This window comes from Bremia lactucae, linkage group LG9, assembly GCF_004359215.1.
Source record: "Bremia lactucae strain SF5 linkage group LG9, whole genome shotgun sequence".
In the NCBI taxonomy this organism is placed as follows: Eukaryota; Oomycota; class Peronosporomycetes; order Peronosporales; family Peronosporaceae; genus Bremia; species Bremia lactucae.
The window spans coordinates 3,529,007-3,544,810 of NC_090618.1; the positions used below are offsets into that span (position 1 = coordinate 3,529,007).

At 47.6% G+C, this 15,804-nt stretch overlaps 4 protein-coding genes across 4 annotated transcripts; 2 read left to right on the forward strand and 2 right to left on the reverse strand.

The window, feature by feature from the left end:
* Positions 1–5,889: 5,889 nt before the first annotated feature.
* CCR75_005401 (uncharacterized protein) lies at positions 5,890–9,444 on the forward strand. The gene is made up of 3 exons (XM_067963482.1): positions 5,890–6,271; positions 6,348–7,181; positions 7,241–9,444. The coding sequence occupies exons 1-3, from the start codon at positions 6,007–6,009 to the stop codon at positions 8,605–8,607; spliced, it is 2,466 nt and encodes an 821-aa protein (XP_067818538.1). The 5' UTR covers positions 5,890–6,006; the 3' UTR covers positions 8,608–9,444.
* On the reverse strand, positions 9,238–9,540 carry CCR75_005400 (uncharacterized protein; the record flags this gene model as incomplete). The annotated part of the gene is made up of 1 exon (XM_067963481.1): positions 9,238–9,540. One exon carries the CDS (start codon positions 9,538–9,540, stop codon positions 9,238–9,240), a length of 303 nt encoding a protein of 100 aa, XP_067818537.1.
* A 222-nt stretch (positions 9,541–9,762) lies between these two features.
* Positions 9,763–11,880, forward strand: CCR75_005399 (uncharacterized protein; the record flags this gene model as incomplete). The annotated part of the gene is made up of 3 exons (XM_067963480.1): positions 9,763–10,342; positions 10,439–10,905; positions 11,011–11,880. The coding sequence occupies 3 exons, from the start codon at positions 9,763–9,765 to the stop codon at positions 11,878–11,880; spliced, it is 1,917 nt and encodes a 638-aa protein (XP_067818284.1).
* Positions 11,881–12,213: 333 nt separating this feature from the next.
* CCR75_005398 (uncharacterized protein) lies at positions 12,214–13,470 on the reverse strand (the record flags this gene model as incomplete). Its single annotated transcript, XM_067963479.1, has 1 exon — positions 12,214–13,470. One exon carries the CDS (start codon positions 13,468–13,470, stop codon positions 12,214–12,216), a length of 1,257 nt encoding a protein of 418 aa, XP_067818260.1.
* Positions 13,471–15,804: the final 2,334 nt, after the last annotated feature.

The following is a 15,804-nucleotide window of genomic DNA, read 5'->3' on the forward strand; positions in this document are numbered from 1 at the left end:
GAGAAATTGTTGCTAATGGAACCGCATTACGCGCGTGGTATCCCTCGTTTTCCGAGTCCTTATCGTGGTGGGAGGGGTCATTCAGCTAAAAGTCTTTCGCCTTCTCCGTCGCCCTCACCCGAACGACGCTCGACTCACAGCCGGCGTCATTATCTTCTGGGTCAACATACCCTCTCAGACGACCCACGTACGAAGGAAGGGTGAGCCTATAATTTAGGTCTACAACTTCTTCTACCAACGTAAACGGCCAATTAAACGCGGCAATAAATTCGTAGTACCTCCAGGTAGTACAGAAATTGCATTCTTAGGTAAAGTAGCAGTACTTAATCGTATACTCCCCCACTCTATGGCGTTTATATTTTTTGCGATTATTTCGTTCCGCATATTCCTTATGTTTATCCTGTGCGCTTGTCATCGCGTCACGGGCTTTTCGTGTGATGGCTAATCGCTCATCCACAAAGCGTTGAGCCTCGCTCACCCTTATTTCATCTAAATCGCCTTGTAACACCGCCGATAGGTCGGTCATAGAACGTAATTTTACTGACCACTGCTAAACTGGCAGGGTCACTAGGGCAAGTTTCTGTCGTTGAGATAATACTTTCGCGGGTCATCGTCATATAAACCAAACTGTGTCCTTCTTTCGCCCCGAGCGGAGGGAGGGGCCCTCCCCTACTAAGACTCGGGCTGCGCACAAACAAGACTGGCGTCCGAGGATGGCGCAGTCCGTTTATATATAACGGTGTCTCATCCGCACTAGCGTGGGCACTGTTATTTGTAGCGAACTTCACGAAGGGCAAATTTTTGCTTCATTTCATGGGAGTCGCTATCGTGCGCAATTCATCCGCCACGAACCCATGTGCTAATTCCGTTTGGCCAACTGTCTGAGGATAATCTGCGGTTGACATGTGGAGCTTGCTACCTAGCAGCTCAAGCACATATCGCCAAAAACCTGAAGTAACACAAGGATCTCAGTACGATACTATGAAATCTGGCATCCCGTGTAGTCGGTATACAGGATCCGGGAACAAGAGAGCTGCCTCCTTGCCTGTGATCTTGCTCAGTCCGTCTACAAAGACGACGAGCCCCGTCCGACCCTTGTAGTCGGACGGCATGCCAAACATGAAGTCCCAGACTTGCTGAGGTCCAACAATCCGTTGGATTCGGTAGTGGCTTCATTGGCGCACTGCTGGACGATGCAGGTTAATCGCGCTGCCGGACGATGCAGGCTTAACGCGCTGCCACTGTTCGCAAAAGCGAATATAATTGGCCACCCATCTATATAGGTGTGGCTACCAGAATCCCTCTGACACTCTTAAGAATGTCTTTTCACGAGATGCCCGCTAGATGGTGCATCATGGAGCTCAAGAAGAATCATCACCTTGAGATCTGTGTCATGAGGCGTATAGATTCTCAAGGGATCACAACATGACAGCTGATGCAATATCAGGCTATCGCCGAAGCTATAGCGATTGAGTTAAGCCTTTAGGTGCGACGGAAGGGTCACCTTTCGTCCACCAAAGTGATCCAACAGCAGGCGACATTGTTCGTCCTGACTGTAGCTCTCTTCTATTTCAGAGGCTAACGAGCTCGTTACGTGGTGAATCTTAATGGCTGCCAACGTTAACGGCTCAGATTGTGCTTTAGCACTAGACACACTTTCTTGGTGTCTTTCTTCGAGGTCTGGTCTGTGCGATACAGGGTTAGCCAAGACATTCGAATTATCCGGCTTGTATTCAACTTTGAAATTAAATTCAGAGTAGAATGTGAGCCATCTTGCCATTCTAGGCGAGAGGTGCGGTGAGTTTGTTGCGGTCCACAATGATGCGTGATCCGTACAAGCCCTAAATGGTTCGTTGCCAAATAGGTGCATACTTTACAAGAGCATACTTTATTGCAAGTAGCTCCTTGCCAGGGTAAGTCAATTTCGCGGCTATTAAAGCTGAGACTGATAAGAGATGACACGGTCAATGCCGTCGTCATTCTATTGCATGAGCGCGCTGCCGATTGTAGAATTACTTGCACCGCAGACGACACTAAAGGGCATATCCGCGTCTGTCATACAGCCAGGTGCCTCAACAAGAAATTGCTTTATTGATATGACCGCATCTACTTGTTTTTTAACCAAACCCCAATTGTGTACTTTTTAAGAAGGTCATCTAATGGTTTAGTTTGCTCAGCATAATTCTTGCTTTATTTATGCAAGTAATTAGCGAGCCCTAGGAGTTGGCACAAATCCTTCACATGCCGTTGGATTGGCCATTCCTTTACCGATTTTACCTTGTCTGGGTATCACTCGCACACCATGTGTTCCTACGATGCAGCCCAGCCCAGGTATCTCGGAGACCCCTATGACGCACTTTTGCAAGTTGACATACAGCTGGGCGTCCTCCAGAGTCTGCAACACAGCGTCTAAATGACGCTTGTGCGACTCTATTTCGCTCAGCCCGTCCTCGGCCTTACTATGCACGACTACATCGTCAAAGTAATGGGGCGCGTAGTCACGGTGCTGACGCATCACGTGAGCCACCACTCGGTTGAATGTCGCTGGTGCGTTTTTCAAACCTTGGGGCATCACAAGCCACTCCCAAAGCATACCGCTTGGGGTGCTTACTGCCGTTTTGGCTACATCGGACTCTCTCATGAGTACCTGACAGTAGCCATCCTTCAAATCCAACGCGGAAAAAATAGTTGACTTTGCCATGGAGCTCAAGAAACATCCTTCCGCGGGATTGGCGTTTGCGCCGGTATGGTCGCCGTGTTCAGCTTATTGTAAGCATGAACCGCGCGCGCCATTAACCTATGGCTTTACGCACACAAAAGGTCGGGCTGCAGTGAGGCGAATTGCTGTCACGCACATGTCCCTTCTTGGCTCGCTTGTCGAAGAGCTCATCGATATGATCGACTTGTTCTTTCGGCAACGGCCATTGCCTGGTCACACAATTATTGGTGCCAGGTTCGAGGTCAATTTCGTGCCCGACGCCCCTATCAGCTGTTAGGCGACTCGGGACTTCTTCTGGGAACACATCACAATGTTTCCTCGGAACCTCAAAGAACGAACTCTTTCTCATGGCCTCCCAGCCTTGAGCAGCGAACCGTTTCTTTTTGTCCGTTTCTAGTTAGCTCTCGTCCATTGTGGACGACGATCAACAGTCCACCAAGTTCTCTTCTGGAACTGGTGTTATTATTGCGTGGATCTCTCCTACCTTTAATTCGACTACGAACAGATCCCACGACATCTCCGGGAGTTTTGCTATCTCCTCGGCAGAAATAAGACTTGCCGGAGCACCTCAACTGAGGGATGCCTCCGCAATACCGTCTTTGGCGGCCGCAAAGACCTTGTTCGAGGGCTCGTTATCTTTTATAGGAACTGATCCAAAGGTCACTCGTTTAGACGGGTTAACCGTCCTAATCTGTCGGGTACTCGTTGCTCTCCTGGCTAACGCTCCCCTTTCAAACGAACCAGGCTCTAGGTACTGTACCACTTTATGCAACGCTAGACTTCCTGTCAGCTCGCCGTCTACTTGTTCCCTACATGAGCGACCTTTAAGAAAAAGATTCGCGCCATGTATCGGCCGCCGAAGACACCACGAGGTGTTGATTCAGGCGCGCTTCTTTGGAGCACGACAGGCGAAGCGATCTCTGCAAGAGTATGTGCAGGAGATGTGCTTGCTGTTGGCATCCATTACTGTGGGTCCGATTCCGGAGTACATTAAGGTGCCCATGTTTATGAACGGACTACGGCATGGCTCATCGCTGCAGGACCTTTTCAAAAAGGTGCCGTCGACAATAGAAGAGGCAATCCAAATTGCCTTAGTTGAGGAGCAATCCTACAACAGAGCCTTGGCAACTGCTTGGTAAAAGCCGTCGGCCAAGAGGACAGATGCCACTCCTGTGGAGTTAAACAATGCAGACGTGGTCTGTTACAAATGCGGCAAGCGCGGCCACATGATGGCTCGCTGCTATACCAGAGTCCATGCTGGGGCAAAAACGCCCAGCAAGAGGACTCCTCTCCCAAAGAGCGATGGTAAAAACAGCGTGCGCGACGCATGAGTTCTGCATCTGCCACTGAGGTGCCAGGAAATGCAGGAGCGCAGCAGGGGCAGGATGCTCTGCTGACGCGGACTCTGAAGCTGCGTCTTAGTTCAAAGCTGTCGAACAAATGGGTAGCATAGTCCCTGAGGTCTCGAAATTTTGGACCTCAACCCTGCTGGTCTATAGCTCTCGAGTATGAGGCTATGAACAGGTGATGAAACTCCTTGTGTATTCGGGTGCATCACAAAATTATGTAAAACTTGCGGCTCCAAAACAGAGACTGGCGGTGTTCGAGTCGCTTTGTCAGGATGGCAAGCGAGAAGTGGTAACCGTTCGTTTAGCGAAGGCGCGCTCGCCAAGTCTGAGGGAGTTCAAGTAGAACTCTCTCCTGTAAGGAGAAGTTCATAGTGCTACGTAAGGAGAGTCCGTATGACCTCATCCTAGGCATGCCAAGGTTGGCAAAACACCAACCAAGGATAGACTGGCGTACACGCAGAGTTGCGAGCTCTACGCAGGACACCGGAAAGGAAGAATTTTTGGAAAGGCCTATGCAGCTGATGTCGCGTCGAACACAGTTAAGGGTGCGTTGACGGGATCAAACGTCACCAATTCCTACCCAGCTCGTGGGGGCTGGGGTTGTGAAAAGGACGATGACAAGTAGTCTTACGTTCGAATGTCCTGCACAGAGCCAAAAGCCTGTGGCCCTTAACATTTGCCATAAGCGTCGAGAAAACCAACTCTGAGGCCTTACCGCGCAAGCGCGACATGGCGTATCCGGCAGTCGTCCTTGATGAGCTGCACCACACCGCATTGCTCCACGGCTATCAGCCAGTGGACAATCGTGTGCACTGCAGTTCCATCGAACTAGGGCGGGTCCACCGAATGGGCTTCGGCTGATGCGGCCGGGCGGAGAGCATCTCAATAGTATTGTAGAGCCTCGCTCCAAGCCTGGTCTCGCCTAAGCTCATCCTGAGTCTGATTAATATCTTCCGCAGCAGCATGGCTTTGTGCCTCGGACACGGCTCTCCGCTGTCCGAGCACGAATGTACAAACTGCTCCAACTGAGCAACATGTTGCTCAGGAGGACTGCCCAAGGGCCTGGCCAGGGCTTGTTCACCAAGACTTGTGCCAAGTGCTCTGCCACCCCCGATGATATTCGGAGAGGTGGGTAAGAAAGCTCATTCGATATTTTAGGCTCATCCTCACCGACACGCACAGAGATGCGGGTCGTGGGAAGAATTACAAGTGCTACCAAGTGTAGGCGGGCTCGTCTATTCTGGCCACGCTCTACTTAAGCACACACCCTAGCACAGCGAGGAAGCGGTTTGACCGTCTTCTCACACGTGCAGTGAGGTAGTTGGTGGGCACCTATGCGGCCTCACCCAACGAACTAAGTACCTTAGTACAAGTGACGTCACGGGAGCGGTAATCCGTCTTCACGTGCGTACTTGTCAACTAGAAAGTGGTTTCAGACTGATTTATATTCAATTGTATTACATATAAATTCCAATTAAGATTAATCCTAAAATGCCATCTCTGGAGATAGACTTTACTATGTATTGCGAGCGTATCTTTTTGAATATCTCGCGTATCGGATGACGCCCAATAATGCGAATGCCGTAAGGGACATCAAATACACAAGGGTGGGTTTACAATGTGAACCATACTCAAGTGGTAGGTATAATTACATCACTTAAGTAATTGACTATCCCCAAGTAAACAAAGTGTATTTACTGGGGTTTGTGAATTAAAGGGCAACTTAAGCCCGTTTCATAAATACATTTATCGCTAAAAGTCCGTTTTTTTAATACCACAAAAAGTTTTTTTTTTTCGAGCACCTGCCACGTAGTGAGCGAAGGAGGATACAAATTCTGTCATTAAGCGACGTCAAGGCCGAGTCGAAAAATAACGGCGCTGGTCTAGCTTCTCCCACCAACTACTACTTAAGTCGAGCCTCTCAGCCACAAGTAAACGATGGACAAGGCGCTTTTGACCCGTGCGACAAGCAAAGATGACACACCGACGCCTGGCTATCTCTACGGGGAAATCGCTCGCATGACACAGCACAGTTATGAAACGTGCACGAAGGTGCAAGATTATCTCATCAGTCGCGTGAAGAACAAGCACCACTTTATCAAGTACAAGGCACTTCAGGTCATTAAACACGTGTGTCGCGAGGGTCGTGTTGACTTTAAGCGCGAAATGCAAAAGCATATTCCAATCATCAAAGAGTGTCTGCGTACGTACGCTTTCGATTTAAAGTGTTGCTAGGAGATGTATAGATTCGATTTGATTAAAATTTCGGGTTGTAATAGAGGTTCGCGGTGTGCCGGATCCACTGAAGGGTGACGAGTATTACCGTCGCGTTCGGGAGGCAGCGAAAGAGGTACTGGACGCCATTTACGATACGGATAATACGCCTGGACTGAGCGGCATGGGCATGTCAGCCCGCATCCAGGGTGTGGGGATTAATCCGAGTGACCATGGCAGCGGAAATTCTGGCTGGAGTTCGAAGATATGGGGTGGAAAGAATGCGAATGATAGCTCGCTGCCTCCTCCACCTATGGCCGGCCCACCTATAGGTGGATACAATGGAGGGGCGCCTCCAGGAGCTCCGTATGGATATCCAACGGACTCTCTTCCGGGCAACAATAATGGCCCACAACCGTATGGAGGACATCCGCCTTACGGCCAGCAACAGCCGGACTACTCCCATCAGGGATCATATGGAGGCTCAGGCGGGGCTAATCCACCGTACGGTGGAGTCCCGCCAAATCAGTATGGTGGTGCGGCCCCTCCCTATCATGACCAAAAGTTCTCTGGAATTGGAAATCCCATGTACCAGGATCCACGTGCAGATGAAAAGGGATTTTTTAAAGGACTTAAGGAAAAGGTGGCGTCGAAATACAGCAAGTCTGACAAATCCACGTTTGGTAGTGGCCCCCCTGGTTCGTCAAACCCGCCTGAGGGCTGGAGTTTTGCGACGAATCGTGGACCGACAGGAGGAACCTATGGACCAAGTCCTGCGCCGTATAATCCCGAGGAACCGTACAGGCCAACAGGATTTGCAGGTGGAGGCTACCGTCCTGGTGGCTACGGACAAGACCCACGAGAATCTGCTAGCTCCCAACTGCGTGAAAAATCTTACGGTACGCTTTTATGTATTTTGGGGCTTGGATATTTTTAAAAAAATATTTGTGAAATTTAGATGGCGATCGTAAAAAAGGCCGTGTAGGTGGGGCATGGAGCGATGCTGATGCGCCATCAGCTGGAGGCGCGTCTGGAATGCCGCAAAGCAGTGGTCAAGAGAGCCGTGCTCAGAGCTTTAATGGTAGCGCGCGTGATGTGCGTTCGTACACGCGGAATTCGGATTATGACTATGATGAAAAACGTCGTGAGGCTCCCACGGGACCGAGAGCTTTTCCACAGGCTCCGATACCCATCGGTCAGACGTCGGGCGCACAGTCGGATGGAGCATATGAACGTAACCTGGTTACTGCGCTGTGTGCTCCCGGCGGTATGCGTGCTGTTCCTCCAAAAGACAAGATGGACATATTTTTAAAGAGCGCGCTTACTCTGGACGCCGAAATCGTGGGCCCTATTTTAGAAGACTGCTTGTTAGATGATCAGTGGACGGTTGTATCGAAGGCGCTAGCGACTATTGACGCTTTGCTAAAGACGGACGGATGCGAAGAGTTTGAAGAATACTTTAGCGAAAACTACAGCGAAATCGAGTCTTGTGCCAAGTCAGAGAAGGCAGCGGTGCGCGACCGTGCGATCAAGGTATTGAACCACCTTGATATTTCGACTGACGTCCGAGGATCTTCGTCCAATTCTGACTTGTCCAAGAAGAGCAAGCCATCAAGTCACAGGATGCAGCCAGCTGCAGGAGAGGCTGATCTCTTGGGAGCTTTTGACGACACGACTTCTGCGGGCGACGGTGGTTCACTCTTTTCAGGGTTGCAGACAGGTGCTGTTTCGCAGCAATCAGCGCAAGAATATTCGCAGCCTGCAGGCACTGCACAGAAAATGACAGACATGTTTGGCGGACTACAGCTGCAGAGTAGTACAGAAGGCACAGCGTCGGCTCCCGAGCCATCCCAATCAGCAGCTCCTGCTCCTGTTGCTGCTGTTTCTACAGCTCCTTCTGCTCCCGTGTTAACGGCGTCAACTAACAAGACGATGGTCTTGGACCCGCTTCTAGAACCCGTACCGGTGGCGCCTGTGATGAATCAGGGCTTTGGTGGCCCCATGAACATGAATATGATGAACTTTAGCACGCCCCAGCAAATGGCGCAGATGCAGCAGATGCAACAGATGCAGTACATGCAACAGATGCAACAGATGCAGCAAATGCAACAAATGCAATACATGCAACAGATGCAACAAATGCAAGGGATGGGTGGCAACCCAGGAGGCTCCCAAGTAATTGGTGCTGCAATGACTCCGACTGGTTACATTGCCAAGACTATTCAGGAGCCGACTGAAGGTCTGGCGTCCGACTCGGGATTTGGCTTTATAAAGAAAAAGGACGACTCATTTAACTTTGTCAAGGACGCGATGAAAAACGGTTAGGCGGTGACCCTTGTATACTAGGCACACCTTTAGTGGCTGAATCTGAAGCGCATTGACGTTGCATCTACAGATACAGTCAAGAATTGTTGGTATACACGAACGTTGTGGACGTGTCGTGTGCCAGATTTTTAGCGGATTTAAAAAATACCAATGTACTTAGTGCATTCAAGCGTGCCGCAAATCACGGAAAGTATTAATATGTCTCCTAAATTCGTCACGCTTCTCCTTCATCGATTTTCTTGCGTGTTGTATGTAATCTGTCGTGTCCAGGATTAGCCGCTTGTGATTTTTGTATTTGATATAAACGACATGTAAATTTTGGAAGCGACCCCCCTGAAAGATCTTTAAACGACGCATATTGCCCCAAAGTTTCGTTCGTGATACTGCCTCAATCTTTCCAATACGACATCTACCGCTTGTTCCAGCCAAATAGACACCTCAACACTTTTGTCGTAGCTGTAATCACCCAACGTCTCGACAAGCTAGTGCATTCATTAGACCCTGGATTTTAGTTCCAGCAATTTTGATTACCTGGTCGAATACCTTTGTTGGTTCTCCTTTCTTGTCGAAAATCACGTGCTCTACCACTTCGTCGCAGTTATTGACAATGACGGGTTCTTGATGACGACGCTACTTACCTTGAACAAAAAACTCGATATCTGACTCGTGCGTCTTGACCAACTCCACCAGTACCGCCACCAATAAGCCCGCCAAGCTACTATTCTCTACTAGAAACTCTCGCAGCTCAGCAACCCCAGCAAGCCAGTCTTGTAATTGCTGCTCTACCCACAGCTGTTTTAAATTTAACACGTGGGTGGTCAAAACGTCCGAAATCCCCGAAGTTTTATCTTCGACTTCGTCAATTTCAGAAAAATTCGACTCGCGCGGCCACGACAGTTGAAGGCAAGACTGCATAAGACGACCTCGCTTCATTATATAGGTGGCTAAAGCAAAGCGCATGATCTTGCTGGTCATTTCCATCGGCTTAATCGATTATAAAGCAACTTGCAGAATGGAGGAATGAACGTCACTTCAACTTTCCTATAGGATAGCATATGTTTGTGTGGTAGCACTTAATTATCTCCTAAACCTCAATTTCTGTAGTTTCGTTTAAGTCTTTTTGCAAGGAAGATATTAGACCGTCCGCATCGGTTTATGAACGACCTCAAGGTGGCGTTGCTGTCATCATCAGCCGCAGAAGCCTCTACACATCCTCACGTATCAGTAGTCTCCTCTCCAGCTCACCGCTTCTCTCGATTTCGCGACTTGAAAGGGCGTGGCTCTCATGCATATTCCAAGTGGATGTATCCCCCAGAAGGCGAGTTCCGTCGACTTGTCGTGCCTCCACACTCTATTCAAGCAACGCGTGACCGCCTTCAGATTTCGAAAGACCATCTTGGTGAGTGGCCATCCACCGCCATATGTGGAAACGATATCTTGGCCAGTGTGCTTTACTCGTCAGGGATTGTGTCTGCTAAAGCTGGCAAGCTTACGCCCTTGGCGCAAACTCTTGTGGCTTTTGTGCTTTATCTCTTTCGCTCCATCTACGAGGAAGCTGTGACTGCAATTCCCTTGAACGGAGGTTCTTACAACATTCTTTTGAATACCACGTCCAAGCGCACAGCCGCAGTGGCTGCAACGCTTGGCATCATCTCGTACTTGGCCACGGGGGTAGTCTCGGGCACATCTGCGTTGCGGTACCTTGATACTCAAGTCAACGTCAGTGTTGTGCCCGGTACGATAGGACTACTCTTTCTATTCGCTATTCTGTCGATCATTGGCATAGCCGAGAGTGCGTCCGTTGCTCTAGTAATATTTATCGTTCATGTAGCAACATTGACGCTCCTAAGTGGATTTTCGCTCTTGTATGCTGTGCAAAATCCTGCAATTTTTTGGCAAAACATAAAGACAGACTTTCCTGATGTAAATGTAGCAGGCGATGTAATAAAAGGGAATTTGCTGACAGGAATTTTCTACGGATATTCATCGGCCATGCTGGGAATCACTGGTTTTGAAACCTCGGCGCAATTTGTCGAAGAACAAGCGCCTGGAGTGTTTCGAAAGACTTTGCGTAATATGTGGGTGTTTGCGACATTTTACAATTTATTGCTGTCCTTCTTAACGCTCGCAGTGCTGCCTCTTGAAGGCCCTGATGGAATTTACAGCGACAAGGATGTTGTCTTGGCTTCGATGGGTCGTGTCGCGGCTGGCAAGTGGTTAGAGAGTTGGGTCTCGATTGACGCCTTTGTTGTGTTGGCTGGAGGCGTGCTGACGTCGTATGTGGGGATTACGGGTCTTGTACGTCGTCTAGCGTTCGACCGCGTGCTTCCAGCTTTCCTGACACAGACTAACAAGTGGCGCGGTACGAACCATTACATCATCTTGCTTTTTTTCGTCTTGCAGTCCAGCCTCGTCCTTCTGTTGCGTGCCGATGCATCAGTGCTCGCTGGTGTATTCACGTTTGCGTTTCTCGGTGTTATGGCTCTGTTTGCTTTTGGCTGCATTCTTCTCAAGCTTAAGCGTGATGACATTCCACGCGACGTGCGTGCCCCGTGGTGGAGTTGTATATTTGGACTTGTGATGGTCCTGCTAGGGCTACTGGGAAATTTGCTGGGAGACCCTGCCATTTTTACATACTTTGCCCTGTATTTTGTGGTGTTTTCATTCACGATGTTTGTGATGCTAGAACGCGTCTTTATTCTGCGTATTGTGCTATATATAATGAAGCAATTGTTTCCATCTCGCAGTGACTCCTGTAAAGACAATGAAGCGGCAACATCTCAAGGCTCATACAAGAAAGAAAGTAGGACAGGAGCCAAAGGAGGCCGCACGATTACGGCAGTGCTGCAAGACATTCACCTCCCGCAGATCGTATTTTTTCTGAAAGCACCTGATTTATCGGTTTTAAATAAGGCCATTCTTTACGTGCGCAAGAACGAGCAAACACACAATTTGCTCATAGTTTATGTCAGTGAGGACGCGAACTTGGAAAAAGATTTTAATGCTGAAGTGACTGAAGCCGATGTGCAGCGACGACAGATGGAGCGGGAAAAGGTAAAGGACATGGGCGCAATGACTAGTATGTTTGACATCACGTACCCAAAGCTCAAGATCGACTTTGTTCACGCGTGCGGCTCAGCCTTTGACGCTTCTTTCGTGCACTGGCTATCAAAGGAATTGCACGTGCCACCCAACATGATGTTTATCCGACAGCCTAGTACGAAGCATATTCATCGAGTTACAGCTTTAGGCGTCCGGGTCATAACTAGTTAAAAGTGAAATGAGTATGTGGGCAAGCAAGATTATTTTGTAGTCGTTCGTGAGATCTCTTACAATTTTTGATGAGGACTGATGAAGCTATCGACTATGTCTCAACGGCTCATACGCTGCCTACACAAACTTTCCATTTAGCAAAAAACATTTCAATATGTAACAGAGTGCTATAGCTCTCGACTCAGTGCTATCAAGAGTAAGATTAAAACTGTAAGATTTTATTGACTCTATTATGGTGAGTAAGTAGTGCGCAACATCCTTGTGGACCATTTGCTCCCTTCACATTCTATGGTAATCACCGACCATACACGAAGAATTAACGAGTCAATAATCTCAATTACGAGCAGCAAGTGAACGTGATATTTTTTGAGCCAGCAACTGCGACGGATACTCAATAAGATAAAAGCTTAATGTCGAGAACAGTAGAACTAGACCAAATCGAGCGACAAAACGATCAAAATAGTTTTGTTGTAGATAAAGTGGCGGGTACGCAACAAGAAATGGGTGCAGCAAGTACATGGAGAAACTAATTTTTCCCCAGTACTGGAGCACATTCCATTCAAACATTTTAGCGACACAAGACGGACGAATTATCTCAATTAAAATAACAGTTGTCATTTGTACACTAACGAAGCCAAAACCTCGAAGATCCGTAAAAGGGTTTTCAAAGACCCAATCAAACAATAATCCACGAAAAGACACACTCAATACCATAGCAATGGCCAGCCCTTCGACGATACGAAGGATAAAAATATGCCACCAACGAAAGGCGAACCCTGTCCGTTTGATCCACATATCCGACTTGACGAAAGCTGCAGCTCCCAATGAGCCTGCCAAGAACGTGTGAAGGTGAGGAGCTAAGCCCATATGATGCCATCGAATCGTTGTAAATCCTTCGTAGCAAATCCAAACCAGTAAAACGAGAGCTCCAAGCCACCAGTACCGACGCATGCTCAGCAAGCCCATCACGAACACGGGAATGATAAAGTAGTATCCAATTTCAAGAGGCAAAGTCCAAAAGACGTGCGGCCGGTGTCCATGGTAAAAGAGAAGCGCTTTGCTTAGCTCATAATTATCGATGTTCCCTACGAAGAAGTAATGTTTTCTCATGTCAAACGTTATGATACTAAGCACAAATGCCATCAATGCAAACAGTGGATAGACGCGAAAAAATCGTTTTTGAAAGTAGTCGATCAGCGCGATTCCCCAAGAGCGAGGTCCTGCTTTTTGAGCCAAAAGCGTCATACTCTTCTTCATAAACAGCCACGTAAGCAAGAACGAAGACAACACAAAAAAAGCATCCACAGCCACAGAGCCAAGCGATAATCCTCGCAGAGGTTCCTCTCCCGTGTGTTGCATAAAAACCAAAAAGGCTGCGAGACCACGAACTCCATCTAAGAACAAGACTTTCGTGTGTGCAGTATTAGCAGGAGCTGCTTCAGGCGCCATAGCCGTGTCTTCGTGGCCAAGGAATGATTGTTTCTCTAATCTGTCCGATAAGTCTGACATCGGTACGGGCGAGGATTCCTTTACGACAAGAATGGGCAAGTCCTGGGTATTCGTTGCATTTTGATCCGTGGTCTCCACCATTGTGCTTGCTATGTTTGCTTGATTGTCCACCAAAAACGAAAGTTCTCGGCCGCAATTTGCACGAAATTCGACACTGAACTCACCTCAAGCCGTAAACATATTACGTTTGTCTTTGTACGAAGAATTCTCATTAACAGCTGCTTTGGCCATAACCTCAGCTTTGTGCTTAGGGTTCGGCGTCGACATCGAGCTGCATTGTTTGCTCACAAGGAGACTTCCCAATATACTGTATGAGTAATTTCTGGGTTATATACTGTACTTTCGAAATCGGAATCTGAGTCCAAGAAACGCCGCTGCATGTTTCTTGCAACACCACTCTCCCAAACATTTCACCACCCACCCTGACTTAACACACCGCAACCCGCTTAACAGGTCTGCGCCACACCCGTCCGCCGCAACAGCGTGACCTCCAGCCACCCGACCAGCACCGAAACACCTCTCTTCCTCACCCATTCAGGTCTATGTTTGTGAGAACTGCCAAATAAAAAAAAGGGAAAACTCAAAATTTGCATTTTCCTTGAAATCGACAACAGCAAGATGGTAATTTAACAAAGAATTTACGCAGAAGGCTTGTGGTGTTTACAGAAAAAGTCGCTAAGATTCTCCTCTTATGAGGTAAGGATCCACTTCTGCAGAAAATGGTCCCAAGACTAATTAACATGCATGCGCAAGAGAGCACCTCCAACCCTTGTCGCCTATTTACAGCTCATCTTCTCGCTCATCTTTGATTTGCTGCCCCTATTTATCGCTCTTTTCATAGACATTCTAAATGATTAAATGTTGATTTTATCGATACCGTAAAAAATATTTTATGTTTCATTAATCTGTAATTTTATATAATTACAACGAGCCGATGGGGGCGATACTGTAGAGATATTATATCAGAGTAGACAACTTGTAGTCAGGTTGTAAATTGGAAAGTATATTAGTCTTTAAAAAACTTACACATGCGATCAGCTACTCCTTTGTAGAAGCACTTCAAGGTGTAGGCGGGCACGTCGTAATGCGGCCACGCTCTACTTAGACACACACCCTAGCACAGCGAGGAAGCGGTTTAATTAGCTTCTCTTGCGTCCAGTGAGGTAGTTGTGGTGGGCGCGTTAGCGACCCCAACCAACGCACTAAGTACTCTGGTTAAATGTCGTCACTGGAGGGATTTATATTTAATCGTATTATGTAACGGGGTGTATTGTACATGAAATTAACACTTAAAGGTTCTTAATTAATATATTATCTAAAAGGTAGATAATATTTGGAGGATATTATCTAAAGGGTAGTTAATATTTGGAGGATATTATTTTAAATAGTAATGTTCAGAATTCTTATTCATAAATAGGTATAGACCATTATATCAATTTGCTCCGCAGACTAATCAGCTGTAGAAGTAATCAAAGAGAGTTACAAGATAAGATAAGAATTCTATTACAGGTTTAGTATTAGTTTATATTTAAGTTAGCATTTACAAGATAGATAGAAGAGATACTTAATTATATTAATACAGTTTTCATTTTACCCTCTTTAAGCTAGTTACCTTATAGAGACGTCTTTTTCTACACGTATACGTCTTTAAGTCGCTAAAGGCTTTTAAAGCCCGGCTCAAACAGACGTTTGAACCGCAAGGCTGAGTTCAGAGCTCGTTCAGAGCTTCTGAAACTCAAGCAAGGCAAGCGTGATGTTCACGCATATGCCCAGCACATACGACTCTTAGCGAGTTGTATAACAGATAACCCAGTCCATGAACACACGTTGTTTACGGTGTTCATGCAAGATCTTACGAATGGTCCAGTAAAGACCCACCTGTTCTGCTTGGAACTGGATACGCTTGAAGAAGCAATATCCGTTGCGAACCGGGAGGGCTTTAGCTTGAGACAGGCTCAAGCTAGTTCGTCATCATATCGTCCTCCAAGAAGACACGAGTTAGGAGATCCCAGAACCCATGGACCTCTCTTATGTCGAAAGCGAGAGATCTCGCTTTTCGAGCAATAAGCGATTGCGGAGATGCCACCGCTACCAGAAATTAGGACACTACGCTCACGAGTGTAGTGATCCACTCCCAGCACCGAAAGGTACTGAACGTAATTTTGGACCGTATGCCAAAAAGGGCAACGGTCGCGGGTCCGACGTTGTTGCGAAATCGCAACAGCGAGGCGGACCGCCAAAAAAACGGTCGGGGTCAGTACGGGTGCAACGCCCTACTGATCCAGCAACCTCAAGAGAATTTGCAAATCTCTTGACTAAAGTTGCTCCAGACACACAATCATTATGTGTCTCTGCACCTGGTGATGAGGTATCCCTCATCACCTTGAAGTTAAAAGTGACAAATGATTTGTCACT

Excerpts from the sequence above, each read along its gene's own strand:
- CCR75_005401 (XM_067963482.1), top strand. The coding sequence starts at position 6,007 with ATGGACAAGGCGCTTTTGACCCGTGCGACAAGCAAAGATGACACACCG. Across the intron at positions 6,272-6,347 it reads AATCATCAAAGAGTGTCTGC|AGGTTCGCGGTGTGCCGGAT; the intron begins GTACGTACGCTT and ends GGGTTGTAATAG. Across the intron at positions 7,182-7,240 it reads ACTGCGTGAAAAATCTTACG|ATGGCGATCGTAAAAAAGGC; the intron begins GTACGCTTTTAT and ends TGTGAAATTTAG.